Genomic DNA, 14707 nt, shown 5'->3' with positions numbered 1-14707 from the left:
ATGTAGTGAGACTGACCTGGAACTCACTGTGTAGCCCAGGCTGGCCTTGAACTCACAGCGATCCTCCTGCCTCAGCCTCCCAAGTGCTGGGATTACAGGTATGTGCCACCACACCCGGCTAAGATGGTTTTTAACATAGATATCTAACTAGAGTTTCTAAAAAAGCCTGTACTAGCAATAAGAAACTCATTTTTAAGAAAATCATTTTTCTGATGTTGTAAAACAGTACTTGATTTAATTTTCAGAATCATATTTGTTAAGCTAATGTATGAATTTGGCTCATTTTTGCCTTTTAATCCTCCTTTTCTGGTGGCACGTGAGCCCATAAGCAAACACATATGTACCAAAACCAAACAATTTGATAACAAAAAGTGCTTAAGGCAAGACAAAGAAAAGCTGCTACTCCCTATCTAATAGTATGCCACACTGCACATTTATTATCTCAACTCACTGCCATTTGAGTTTGTTCAGAGAGAGCTCTTGAGGCACATCAACCTCAGGTGCCACGGATTTAGCTCAGTGGTGCCACTGCCTGGCCTGCCTTGCAAGTGCAAGGTCTGAAGTTCGCTCCCTGGTACCAAAAGCAAACTTGGGTGAGGAAGATCAACCACAATCTCACTTAAATTCTTTGCAAACAAACCCAGACATTATGGTAACTCTTCAGATAGACTGCCTTGTTTGTGAGATCAGAAAGCAGAATATAAAGGGGACACTAAGACTTCTGCCTCCAAAAGAGGTTTACCTAGTTAAGGGGATAGGCAAGGGGCCAAGTAGCAAGAGTACAGTTCAGTAGCGTTATATGCTTTTGTAGGAAGATCATGTTTTTCATTATTAAATTCTACATTACACTTTAGCCTTGGGATCAAACTGATCTGAGTTTAAGAATTCTGTCATTTATTAAATGTGTGATCTTGAGCAAGTTACTTTACCACTTTAAGCTCTGCTACCTTTTGGGGAAAGAAACAATATATATCTCAAGGGTACACTGTGAGGACTAAATTAAAACACAAGTAATATTTTCAGCTCAGTGACTGTAGGCTGTAGGTGCTCAAAAAATGACAGACTATCATCACAATGTGGTTCCAGGAGACCCAGTCAATGTTCTCTGTAAGAAAAATGCCATCAAGATATTCAAGCGATCATACTTTGCTAGCAAGAGATTAATGTAAACCGCAATCCTGAACAGTCTTAAAAAATGTTTATTACAGAATTGTTAAAATGGTCATAAAAAATCTAAGAGGTATACACAGATATGTTTGAAAACATGAAGTATGCAATACCTGAAGTATGAGATAAACAAAGAACTATAACTTTGCAAAAACAAAAAAAACATAAAAAAATAAATAAAATGGACATTTCTTTTAAGCAGGACGGTGATTTAGCTCAGTGGCACCATGCCTGCCTTGCAAGTGCAAGATTCTGATTTCAATGCCCAGTACCGAGGGGAAAAAAAGGCAAAACAAAACAGCTCTCTGTTAAGCAGACATGCTCAATGATTCCTCTTCATGCTAACGATTTACCTCAGATTCATCAGTACTAAAGCAATAAAGAGGACACAAAGTGGCAAATTACTCTACACAACCGATGAGGTCTATTATATAGTATTAACTTTATTTATTGCTTTTTAAAAGCAATTTAAGAGGCAGATTATGCATAATAAGTATTTACCTGTTTCTCTTCTTCTGGCATATCTTTTTCCAGTTCTATTAAGTATTCTTCATCTAGTTCAGAGGAATTCACATCATCATCAGCTTTGTTCTGAACCTTATCCACTCCTGCCTCCTCCTCAAACGAGGCACTGCAGTCATGAAAACATTCTTCTTCTCCCTGCGCCTCATCCTCCTTGAGCAGCTTGCTCTGGGAATGCTGATCTTTGGGATCAGGAACTGCAGGTCTGGCATACTCTGCTTCCTGGGGATCTGTAACCTTCAAACCACTGAACAGATCCTCTGGAACCTTACAATTCTCTGACTTCTTCTCCATTTTGAATTCAGTTAGGGAGGTGAGGCTTAAACTTTGGGAAAGAAAAAATATCTGTTAATGGTACTGACATGAAAAAGAAGTTATAAAACAGGGGTGGTAGTGCACACCTATAATCCCAGCACGTGGGAGACCAAGGCAGGAGGATTGTGGTTGAGTCCTTGGCCAGCCTGGGTTACATAGCTGAGTTCAAAACCAGCCTGATCAACATAACTAGATCCTGTTTTAAAAACAAAACAAAAACGAAAGAAATTGTGCTTTTCATACCTTAACGAACCTCTGCACCAAAGCCCAAGATACACCGTAAATTTCTTTCTTTGTTATTTAATAGATTATCATTCATAAACCTATAAATAACACTAAGTTTCATTTCAATTTAAATACCTTTTGTGATATCTTGCACCAAAACGTCTTACAAGCAACAAGAGACAGACCTGATTTTTTTTCCCTCGGTGGTGAGGACTGAGGCCTACCACTGGGCTACACCTCCTAGTCCTAACAGGAGACTAATTTTAAGGTGACTCTTTCATATTCCAAGCTCTCGTTTTGTTGAGGTAGGAAGGTGGGGGGGGGGACCTACAACAGTGGAAGAAAAATGAAATGGCTCTAGTTTTTACCCAGAATAAATGACCAAGTCGTGAATAAAGAACTACAGTCCATCTTTGTCAGCACTACCACCCAAAACTATAAGATAACTTTTTTAAAATAACTTTTTTGTTGAGCTCAAAATGGGATCTGTGCCAAACCACGATAACTGCTTTGACAGAAATGCACGCAGCAAAACCAACGCAGCTAATAGCGGAAGGCGAGCCCGGGAGCAAGTAGTCCTCATCAGGATCCCTGTGGAGGTCAAAATCCGGCACTTAGAAAAACGGTCCTCAACCTTCGCTGCGTAGTAACATTGGACTGGCTTAGAAAACCTTGCTGTCCAGACCCTGTGCAGATTCTGACTTTATTGGTGTGGAGCTGGGCCAGGGCACCTGTAGTTTAATGTGCAGCCAATGAAGAACCACTGCTTTAGCTGAGTCAGACCTTCTGCAGCCCCGGCTATCTGGTCGCAGCAAAATCACGCCAATGACCTAACCTGTCTGTACAACAAGAGTCCGAATTCACCCTAGCTTCCAAGAAAACGTAAAGCACCGAGGGTAATACGAAGCTTTCAGCCCCTAGCAACGTCTCGTTTTTCCTCGCCCCTAAAGCAAGTAGAAAAACGCAATGATTTCAGTGCCCAGAGTTAGAGAAGTTTAACTTGCGCTTCTCAGCAGCGTAACCCCTACCTATATTTCTCACTGCCAAGCCGCCAGACCCACCAGACTACTCACAGCCTCACAGCTCCTCTAGCGCCCACCTTCCAGGACTGTGAGAACTTCTACTTCCGATCGATCAGCTGCACTTCCGTCGGCGCCGAATAAATGCGTGTTGTTAGCAAAGCACCCTGGGAAATGTAGTGACCGACTCGGGAGGAACTCGGCAAATGACGTCATTGTACGGACGGGGGGCGGAGACAGAGGAGGGTGGGGTGGGGGAAAAGAGGAGGGAGGCGGTGGGAGAGACAGTGAAGGCAGGGAGTGTGTGAGGGGGAGGAGAAAGGGGAAAGCCGAACGAGGGGAGAGAGATTTTTAGCAGTTGTCTCTAGTTCTTTGAATGGGACAAGGGCCTGGAACCACCAGACCAGGGACTGACCACAGTGGATACAGCAATAAATCAAGAATGGAGCAGGAGAACCAGGTTTCCGTAGGCTTTTCTTTCAGCGGGAGAAGCTGGTTGGTTTCTTGATGACAAATGTTCATTCTGCAATCACTAATCTACTCTATCTGTGGCCAGCTCTCTGCTGGGATCAGGGCAGGGACTAGAGAGAAAAAGCAAGTCTCAAATGGCTGAAAATGATGGAGTAGAGGAGAGGAGAATCTTCCTCCAGGGTGATCCTTAGGGTTTCTTCCATGACAAAGGGATTGCTGTTCAGTAGGCCAGTTAAGTAGGTAGACTCTACCAGGCAGGGTGGCACAGGCCTGTAATCCCAGCACTCAGGAGGCTGAGTCAGAATTACTGTGAGTTCAAGGCCATTTTGGGCTACATAGTGAGTTCAAAGCCAACCTGAACCACTAGAAAGAGTCTGTCTAAAAAAAAAAAGAATGTAGATTTTGGAGTCTGTTGACTCAGGTTTGAATCCCTATTAACCAGTTATGTGATCTTGAACACATCACTAAACTGTGACAGTGTAGTATGGATGTTGCAGTGGTACCTGCTCCATAAGGTTTCGTGAAATTTAAATGAAATAATGAAGTGCAAGTCTTTAGTACAGACGTTAGCACATAAATCTGACTTAAAATAAATTGCTCTGTGGACAATCTATGGGCAGGGATAAATGACTTTTGCTTTCCTGGGCGACTTATAATGCAGAGGCTGGGCTAGTGTTTGTGATTCTCTGTGCATCTGTACCTGCTGCAGGTAGAGATTTAAGTCTGTGGAGACTCACCTGTCCTTTTGCTCCTCAGAGTGGATGTGCTCATTCATGGGCTCACTGACCCTGGCTTTGGAAATACAGACTTATACTCTGGGGTGTTCTAATTCTTGGGCTCTTTTTTCCTCTTTATTTCCAGAGTTGGGGTTCCTGAGCTTGCCAAAGCAGGGTCCAATAACCAGAAATAGGATGCCGGAACAATCCTTTGAGAAATCCTAAATTCCTATATATTTTCCAGAAGAAGCTAGTGTGCTTTTTTTTTTTTCCTCCTAGTTTCAGTTTTTGGATTGGGATTTCAAGTAGGAGACATAATCAAAAGTTAACATTCTACGAATTTAAATTTCTGCATTCCTTTTTGCTGCTGTTGTTGTTTTAAGACAAGGTCTCGCTATGTAGCCCAGCCTGGTCTTGAACTTGTGGCAATCCTTCCTCAGCTTCTCAAGTGCTGGGATTACAGGTATGTACCACCACAACTGGTGAATTTCTACACTTCCATATTCCCTTAGATCAGTGTGTCTATGTATACAGTGTGAACTACATATTTACTTTTAAATTTCCTAATAGCATTTAAAACAGTAAAAGGAGTAAAATTAATTTAATTTTTAATATTGATTAATAAATTAATAATATTTTATTTGACCAACTATGACCAAAATTATGTCCTTTGAGCCTGTGTTAGTAATGGAAAAATTACTAGCAAGTTATTTGACATTCTGTTTCTCTCACTGTCTTTGAGATTGTATACAGTATTTTACTGTTACAGAACCTTTCAATTTAGAGATCAAATTTTTATCAAAAATACTTATAATCTGCCAGGGATGTAGCTCAGTGGTGCCATGCCTGCCCAGCAAGCAAAAAAACAAAACAAAAACAAAAACAAAACAAAACAGAAAAAACCTGTATCTGTATTCACATTCCATTAAATTTATACTTACAAATTAGTACCTAACTTTTAAAAATGACACTTGTCAATAACTGAATTAAATGACATTTTAAATTTAAATTAATTGATTAAAATTAAATAAAATAAATTTAAGTCCTTGGTTGTGCTAGGCTTTGTAGTCATATGTGACTAATAGCTATGGTCTTGAACAGGACAAGCTTAGACTTAGACACAACTATCATTTGTGAAGAATTTACATGTGTCAGAAGCTGAACTCATTATTTATCATTTGTAATTGTAGGAAACCTTACAATAGTCTTTGTCTCCCTGTCTTTACACTTTTTTTGTTTTTGTGGCCCTGGGATTGAGGGCCTTCTCACTGAGCTACATCCCCAGATCTTTTTTATTTTTTATTTTGAGGCAGGGTCTGGCTAAGTGACTAAATCACCCAGGCTGCGCTTTAACTTTCAGTCTTCCTGTCTCAGCCTCTCAGAGTACTGGGATTATGGATATTACCACCATATCCAGTTTATGTTGTTTTTGTTGTTGTTGTTTGTTGGTTTTTTAATCTTCCTTTCACCACTAACAACCATCTTTAATAAGATGTATTATGTACAATTGCTAACCATTTTTTATTAACTTCCCTGCTTAGAATAAAACCTAAATTCCATTATGGTAGATAGGTCAGTTAATTAGATGTCTTGTAGGCAGTTAGACAGGGCCAGCCCTCAAGGAGCCAACATGGAGGTCAATCAAGACACATTCACTGAAGGCCAGCATTGTAAAAGGAGAGAACCCACTACACCCGCTTCCCCTAGGGATGAATACCAGTGACTGATATTCTAAATAGGTATCAATCATTTGGGTGGAGAACCAAGATTTTAACCCACTCCTTCCAGGAAAGATCCCTGACCCACCCCTTACTGAAAATCCTTGCTCTTTCCTTGTATGCTTGCTACTCTGACTTCTCAGTTTGATCCCCATTTAATCAATATTATCTAAGCATCTAGACTTGTCATAATCATATTGGGTGATTACAATTTTGTCCTTCATTACTTCATGTCCATCTTGTGAGTTCCCATTGGACTAATACTACCTAAGCGACTGTACTTGTAATCTTACTAGTTGACTATAGTTTTGTTCCACCTTGAAACTGCCTCACCTCCTGATTTTGCTCCATAAAAACTCCCTGGGAAACACGATCCCTGAGAGACCCACTTTGTGGTCCTCCTTCTGTCTTTCTTAGGCAGAAGCTATCTTTCTTTCAACAAATTGCTCCTGCTCTTAATCTCCGTTGTTCCTAGAATCTATTCTTTGATTTTGGAGAACACGAACTCATGTTCTGGATATCTAATAAGTTAAGGAGTTACTGCTATTCTCCCTGTAACACCATGAGCCGTTAGGGCCATGTATGTGGCCTTCACCTCCTTCTCTGACCTCAGCTGGTACCTTTTGGATGCTATGCTGCTCTCTGTCCCTATTTTAGTTACTTTCTTTATGTCTGGGACAGAATGCCCCACGTTCACATCTTAAAGGAGGAAAGGTTAATTTTGGCTTACATCTTTAGCCCATAGTTGGATCACTCCAAGGCAGAAAGGCATGGTGGAAGGGTCTGGCAGAAGACAGCTGCTCAACATAGGGCCAGGAAACAGAGAGAAGGGAGGGCTCAGGGAGGGAAATGCACCTTTCCAGGTCAAGCCCTGGGACCCATCTCTTCCAACCAGACAGACACACCTCCCGACAGCAAGTGGGCGGGTTATATTGTCTCTGAGATTCAATCACCTTCCAAAAACCTGGTTTGGGGCTGGGTATTTAGCTCAGTGGTGCCACCAGCCTGCCTGGAAAGTGAAAGGTCCTGAGTTTGATCCCTGGTAACAAAACAAAAACCTGGCCTATGAGGCCATGGGGTATTGCTATGGGCTATGAGCTCATGAGGTATTTGGGGTACAGTCTCAATATAAACTATCTGTGTTAGTCAGTATTTAATCAAGAAACAGATATAGTACAAGATGTACAAATATATATTCATTTAAAAGATTGGCTTACAATGGCCCACAGAGTTGAGTATGGAACAGCCCAGAAGGTCTGTCTGCATACTAGAGACCGAAGGATTCAGTTGAAGTTCTGGAGCTCACTGCAGTGCCCAGTGCAAGTCTGTATCAGGAGGCTGATGGGTCTGTGCCGGAAGCCAGGAAGTGATGTCCAAGATGAAGGTGAAGACTGGAGCTCCTCCAAAAACAGAAGCAGATCCGTTCTTCCTCACTTCCCCTTTATACCATCCGGGTGATGAGCAGCCCTAAGGTGGGTGGAATTGCTGAGCTGATTTAGTTAAACTTCTCAAACTGACACAATCAATCAACCTCCACACTGCCACAGTCTACAAAACAACCCTTCTCCCTTCTCCAGACCTTTTTGCTTGGTGTGCACTCTGCCTGATGCTTAACATTAATGGCTCTTCTATCACTTGTTCATTGTGTTCAGATCTCCTCAATGTCTTTTTTTTTTTTTTTTTTTTTTTTTTTTGGTACCAGGGATTGAACCCGGGTCCTTGTGCTTTTGAGGCAGGCAGTGGCACCACTGAGATAAGTCCCTGGCCCCAGATCTCCTCAATGTCACTTAAGGTGCTTACACTTACAGTTACCTTCTACATCACCTCCTCACTATTTATCACCATCTGAAACAATCCTGAGTAATTATTTATTTATTATAACTTCTTCCAGATTCTGAGTTCCACAGGATAGGGTCTTTTCTGTCTTATTTTCTGTGGAATCTTTTAATTTTTCAGAGCCTGGTACATAGTAGAAACTAAAGTATGTATTGAATAAATGGATGCAATTGGTAAATTCCAGGATTATAAATGGTAACACTGAGGTTCAGAGAGGTTAAAGTTTTCCCGAAGACAACAGAGTGAGCAGGGGCTTCACTCTGGTCTAGCCACAAAAATCTCTGTTCTTCTAAAAGACAAAAAGGCCAAATATATACAGTAACCTCAACTGTAAGACAAAGTAGCTTCCAAAGTGATTTTTAAAATCTATAAAAATATGTATGGATGTACATGTGGCAGTAAAATCCTGCCGCTTTTTAGTATCAGCTTGCAGCCTGATGAAAGGTGAAGCCGTCGTTGCTGATGACGGGCGGATGAAGGTACCTTGCGGAATGCACACTGACAGTCTTGGAGGGAATCATCCAGAAGGTCGACATAGTGAGCGTCTTGCTCTCCTGTGCCCATCTTCCCAACTCTCCAGCTTGGTCTTCTGGCCAAGAAAGCAAATGCAGTGCCACAACCACAAATGGAAGGACCGAGCCCCTCCAAACTCTCACCTCACCTCTGGGATTCATCAGCTGGAATAAACAATTTATTCTGAGCTATGAAACATTTCCAACCATCTCTTTATTATGTTAAATACTGATGCTCATTTAAAAACATAAAGCAGCGTGTTTATAATATACAATCCATTGCAAATTCAGGCTGGAGGCCAATTTTGGTCCAACATAGCAAAAATCTTTTTTAAAAAAAGCAGTTAAGAAATATTTGTCAACAGATGAGTGAATAAATGAATCATCTCCTTTCAGCCTCAAAATAAGGAAAGCAAGGTTTGCTAGATGTTGCTTTTTTAAACGTAAAAATAGACTTTCTTTTTTAAATATTTATGTATTTTTTGGTTTTTTGAGACAGGGTCTCACTATGTAGTTGAGAGTGACCTGCAACTCATTATGTAGCCCAGGCTGGTCTCAAACTCATAGTGATCCTCCCAAGTGCTGGGATTACAGGAGTGTGCCACCACATCTGGCCTATTTATTTATTTATGGTACCAGGAATCAAACTCTGGCCCTTGAACTTTGTGAGGCAGGCAGTGGAACCACTGAGCTAAATCCCCAGCCCTGACTTTCTTTTTTTTTTAGAGGCATACAACTTTCCCCAAGTCTAACTCTTAGCTGGATTATTCATGTGACTCACACTTCAACTGTTTGTCAGCTTTCTGTTGCAGTAACGAAATACTTGAGACAATTTACAAGAGAAAAGGTGGCTCCAAATTTCGGGGGCTTCAGTCCCTGTTTTCTGGCTCCCTTGCTTTTGGGTCTGTGGTGAGGCAGCCCTTCCCAGAGGAAGCTGCCCACACACACATTGTTTGGAAAGCAAAGACAGACAAGAAGGGACTAGGGTTCTAATATCCCCTTCAAAACCATGCACGCTCTCAGTGACCTGACTTCCTCGTCCCACTTCTTCATAGCACAGATTTAGGACAAAGACTTTATCACATGGGCCTTTGAGAGACATTTCACATCCAAGCTATAGCATCAGCATTGGAGTGAAACCAGAAAAGGAGGAGGGGGGAAGAGGAGGAGGAGGAGGAGGAGACACAGCAGCAGCATACACTATGCAAACCAAATATGCTCCTCAACATAAACTTCTCATATTATTTTTATAAATCTTTGGGATGCTGCCTTTCAGGGACCAGATTGTTTGTCCAAGAAAAACACCTTACTTACCATACCCTGTGTCTTTGAGTACAAGACTGTGAAATTATTCAACAACATCTCTGACATAATTCGTGGTCCTCACTTAAATGCACTTTAAGGCACAAGATATTTGTGGAGCTCTACATTATTGTTTTGTTTTGTTTTGTTTTTTGAGACAAAGTCTCACTATGTAGTTGAGACTGATCTGGAAAAAGCTGAGGGAATTATGTAGCCCAGACTGGTCTCGAACTCACAGCGATCCTCCTGCCTCAGCCTCCCGAGTGCTGGGATTACAGGCGTGCACCACCACTCCCGCTCTTAGCTCTACTTTGTTATTGAAAGCATTAGTTATAGCCATCTCAACAGACTTCTTGGATGAGTAAATATTTAATAAGTATTCACAGATATTTTAAAGCTTATGAGGGAGACAGAACAGCTTTCTGAACTTTGCTATCATTTGTCCAATTATGTCAATGTTTAGAGATTGTAAATAAAATGACTGGTTTATCTGTGACCTTTTTTGGGGGGGTACTGAGGATTGAGCTCAGGACATTGTGCTTGTGAGGCAAAACCACTGAGCTAAATCCCTAGCCCGGTGACTGTTTTTTAACCATGATATGATGGCAGTTTTTTTGACATAGCCCCCCTCCCCCGAAGCCAAATTGATCTCAAACTCAGGGCAATCCTCCTGTCTCAGCCTCTCCAGAGCTGGGATTACACACATGTGCTACCATGCATGGCTGTTCAATCTCAATCTGGCACTGGAAAATATGTGGCTATAGCAGGACCACTTATGTGGAAATGTTTTAATTACTTTCTCATTATTGGGACAAATTACTGGACACCCAAAAGTAAAGGAGAAAAGACTTATTTCAACTCACAGTTTGTAGAGATTTCAGTCCATAGTCGGCTGGTTCCAAGGCAGGGAGGCATGGCGGAGGGGCATTGCAGAGGAGAAACAGTCCATGGCAGAGCAGACAGGAGATAGCAAACAGCAAGCAGTGGCAGAAAGCTTCCTCTTCCTTTTTATCCCATCCAGGCTAAAAGTTTTTTGGGTTGTGCCACCCATACCCAGCGTGAGCCTTCCCATTATCCACACACAGAACTACGATAAACCAATTAGTGGGCAAATCCAGTACCACTCACCCTTCGTCCAGTATCACACACTAGACACAGCCACCTCCAGAGAGCCCCTCCTGTGACTGCATGAGGCTTGGGGAGGACATCTAGATATAAGTTATGACAAGTGATAGAAAATCATCAGCCTCTCAGAGAACTAGGCAAAAAAATTGCATAATTTAACAAATGCAGCATTTTCGTAGCACTTCAGAAGCTGATCTTGTGTAATGAATATGCATCACATATATATTTGCATGCACTTGCACGTAGACTAGTTGGTTCTCCTAACAACTCCGAGCTAAGGAAGGCAGGTAGTATTAACATTTTACAGAAGAAAAAGCTGAGAGAATTAAGAGCAAAAGGGATTGTCTTGCATGATAGCGAATGGCAGAGTTTTACTAACAGTTAAAGGGGTAAAGACATTGTAGTCCAAGAGTTTAAATCTCATTTATTCCTTGGATGCCTGCTAAAGCCTATGGAGCTCTTCTCAGAAAAATGTTTCTAAATGCACAAAAAAAATACGCAAGATTTTGAAGTTGATAAGTTATATTGGAGTACGACTAATAACATATTAACAATAAAATTTGCATATATATATACATACACATATATTTAACATATTAAATAAAGCCTGGTCTAATACCTACTATAATTTTGAAGCTGTGATACATGTAGATGATATTTAAGGATATCTGAAATAATTGTGATATGCTATAAAATACCTGTGATTCTTTTGGTAAAAAGTCATATGCTCTGCTAAGATTACTATGGTCTGTTGCCTACAGTCATAATAGATAGAAATGCTAAATTTCAATTAAAGGTTACTGAAGATAAGGCCATTTTCCAACTTATTCAAATTCATGATCCTGCTCTCTGAATTTTGTCCATGGTCCCTCTTAGGGTTTGTAAAACTCTAGTTAAGAACTTTTTAGCCAGGTGTGGTGGTGCACACCTGTAATCCCAGAACTCAGAAGGCTGAGGCAGGAGGATCACTTCAAGTTTGAGACCAATCTGGGCTACTCAGTGAGTTCCAGGTCAGTCTCAACTACATAGTGAGACCCTCTCTCCAAAAACAAACAAACAAACAAACAAAAAAACAAAAACAAAAAACAAACAAACAAAAAAAACTTCTTATCTAGTCTCATCTTTCATAAAACAGAGGACAAAATGTAGGCCAGAGAGGAATGTGGTTTATTGAAGACTCTTTAGTGATATAAGAGCTGAGAATATCTTGATCCCATGGGTTGATAATGCCCTTCCAACAAGGATAAATGAAGAATGAATGGAAAAATGTTTATAAACTCTTAGCACAGTACCTGTGACACAAGAGCTACCATACAATACAGCAATTCCGTGACACAGTAGAAAGAGATAGATGAGACTTTTTGGAACTTTCCATGAAAGGGAGCGGACTCAGTTGGATGTGCCTTCTCGCTTGATCCTTTTCTCTTCTCCTGGAAGAGGGACATTCTAGCCTCATGTTAAAGAAGGAGCAGGTGACACTAGAAGGCCAACACTAGAAGGGATGTAGGTCTTGCCTGGCGCTATGGGTTAGCCATTGCTAAGATCTGAATGTGTCCCCTACAAATCACGTGTTGGAGACCAATCATTTAATTCATATGCTAATGAACTTGGAGGTGGGGCCTTTGGAGGCAATTAAGAACCAATGAGGGCATGGGAAGAAAGGCTCTCTGACAGCATCAGTGGTCTTAGAAGAGGACCGGAGGCCTGACCTAGGAAGCTTGCTCTCTCTCTCACCACGTGATGCCCTCTGCCACATTATGCTACAGCAAGAATGTCCCCATCAGATGTGGGCACCACACTCTTGGACTTCCCTGCCGCCAGAACCCTGAGTCAATTCCATTGCTATTCTTTATAAATTAGTGGATGTCAGGTGTTTTGTTATAGCAACAAAAGCAGACTGAGATGCTCTATTTTGGATGACCTTCCCTTGCCGAGCCACAGGCTCCTCATCTTTGTGAGCACCGTTTAAGATTGTTTTATAAAGGAGCCAGGGATTTAGCTCAGTGGTCCTAGCACCTGTCTTGTAAACACAAGGACCCGAGTTTGATCCCTGATACAAAAAAAAAAAAAAAAAGCTTATTTTATAAAGATTAGAGGGTATACAGGACTTAATGGAGTGCCTGGCAGAGTAAAAGGAAGATATTGTTATGACTGCTTTTTTGGGAGCTGTAGTTCAGGGCTCTTTTTAGCATATTGACCCCCAGCTTAAACACCACACATGCCGACTAGGCTCCTCATTTGTGAGCACCGTTTAAGATTGTTTTATAAAGGAGCCAGGGATTTAGCTCAGTGGTCCTAGCACCTGTCTTGTAAACACAAGGACCCGAGTTTGATCCCTGATACAAAAAAAAAAAAAAAGCTTATTTTATAAAGATTAGAGGGTATACAGGACTTAATGGAGTGCCTGGCAGAGTAAAAGGAAGATATTGTTATGACTGCTTTTTTGGGAGCTGTAGTTCAGGGCTCTTTTTAGCATATTGACCGACAGCTTAAACACCACACATGCCGACTCACAATTACATCAAGCTCTCCCCCACCCCATCCTTTACTTTAGCTCTGGAACACAGACCTCAACTTCAGCTTTAATCAAGCCTTAATCAAATGCCTGTCATGTCCCACAGAAAGAAACAGTTTGTGAAGATGCTGACAGGAACCAAACACCTAATAATGAGGGGCTACAATCACAGCCACGGAAGCACTTAGGAGGTTTATATAAATCCATGCGAATAATGCAATGTTTCATTTATTTCCCAGAATTCTTGCATAAGTTCCAGCAATATTTCTGCCGGCAGGGCTGATTTTACAGGAAGAATGTGGGATGAGAGTGGTGCAGGGGCTGTAGGCAGATGTGAAGAACCTCCTGACACCGAACATGTCCCTACTCCAGTGGCTATTCTGCCAAACCTACCAAACCTGGGTCAGGCAGGGCAGGTGCAAAGCCACAGATCTTACAGAGATCAGAGAATGTTGTTAGGTCTTCAAAGTCTCATGTGTTCAGAGTGGGGCTTTTGGAAGGTGATCACGGAGGTGCTGTACTTCATAGCTGAAGGTTCTATCAGGAGGAAGGGCCTGGTTGGAGGTGAGTCACTGAGGGTGTGACGTGGAAGGGTATGTTCTTGCCCCTGGTTCCTTCCTTCTCTCTCTGATTCTTGGGGGCCAAAAGGGTGAGCAGCTGTCCTTTACCAGACCTTTCCAATATATCGTTTTGGCCTTGGAGACAGCTAACTTTGGACTGAACCCCTGGAACCATGAGCTGACCAAAGCTTTCCTCCTTTCAGTGGCGGGTGTCAGGTATTTTGTTCCACTGACTAGAAAGCAACTAATACAAGTATATCAGCCAGATTTTTGTTACTGTAATAAAATACCTGAGATCAAAGACGAGAGGTTCATTGTGGCTCATAGTTTTATAAGGTTTGGTCCATTACTTGTTTAGCTACATTGCTTTTGGCGGCACATCTTGGTGGAAGCACATGGTGGAGAAAGCTGCTCACCTCAAGGAGGGAGGGAGGGAAGGAGAGAGAGAGGGCGCGCACACACTCAAGGCATCTGCTGTTCTTTCTGAAGGCGCTAGGGGAGATGGTTCCTTCCCCAAATTCATGTCCTTTCTCCATCTTCAAAGTCCCAGCATAGCTTCCTCCAATATCTGTCTTTGTCCTTCTGATTCTGTTGTCATAGTGCCATCTCTCTGACTCCCTGTCACGCTCTTAAAAGACTCTTGTGATGTCAGGGCCGTGGGGTAATCTAGACTACGCTCTCGTTTTAAAATATATAATTTGATA

At 41.7% G+C, this 14707-nt stretch overlaps 1 protein-coding gene across 4 annotated transcripts in view; it reads right to left on the bottom strand.

Moving 5' to 3' along the window:
• The window catches only part of Ttc1 (tetratricopeptide repeat domain 1), a 47617-nt gene extending 44210 nt beyond the window's left edge, over positions 1–3407 (bottom strand). Inside the window, exons 1-2 of one of the 4 annotated variants that reach the window (XM_010622264.3) lie at positions 3329–3407; positions 1669–2014 (exon numbers count right to left, since the gene is read on the bottom strand). In XM_010622264.3, the coding sequence (XP_010620566.1) occupies positions 1669–1983 (315 nt within the window). In that variant the 5' untranslated portion in view covers positions 1984–2014; positions 3329–3407. Of the gene's footprint in view, positions 1–1668; positions 2015–3257 lie in introns of all 4 variants that reach the window. The other 3 variants (XM_010622261.3, XM_010622263.3, XM_010622262.3) reach the window with 3 other exon arrangements.
• Positions 3408–14707: the final 11300 nt, after the last annotated feature.

This window comes from Fukomys damarensis, unplaced genomic scaffold, assembly GCF_012274545.1.
Source record: "Fukomys damarensis isolate Sample0158 unplaced genomic scaffold, DMR_v1.0_HiC HiC_scaffold_9, whole genome shotgun sequence".
NCBI lineage: Eukaryota > Metazoa > Chordata > Mammalia > Rodentia > Bathyergidae > Fukomys > Fukomys damarensis.
Note: the sequence above shows the minus strand (reverse complement) of the source record. Positions and strands in the feature narration are given on the sequence as shown.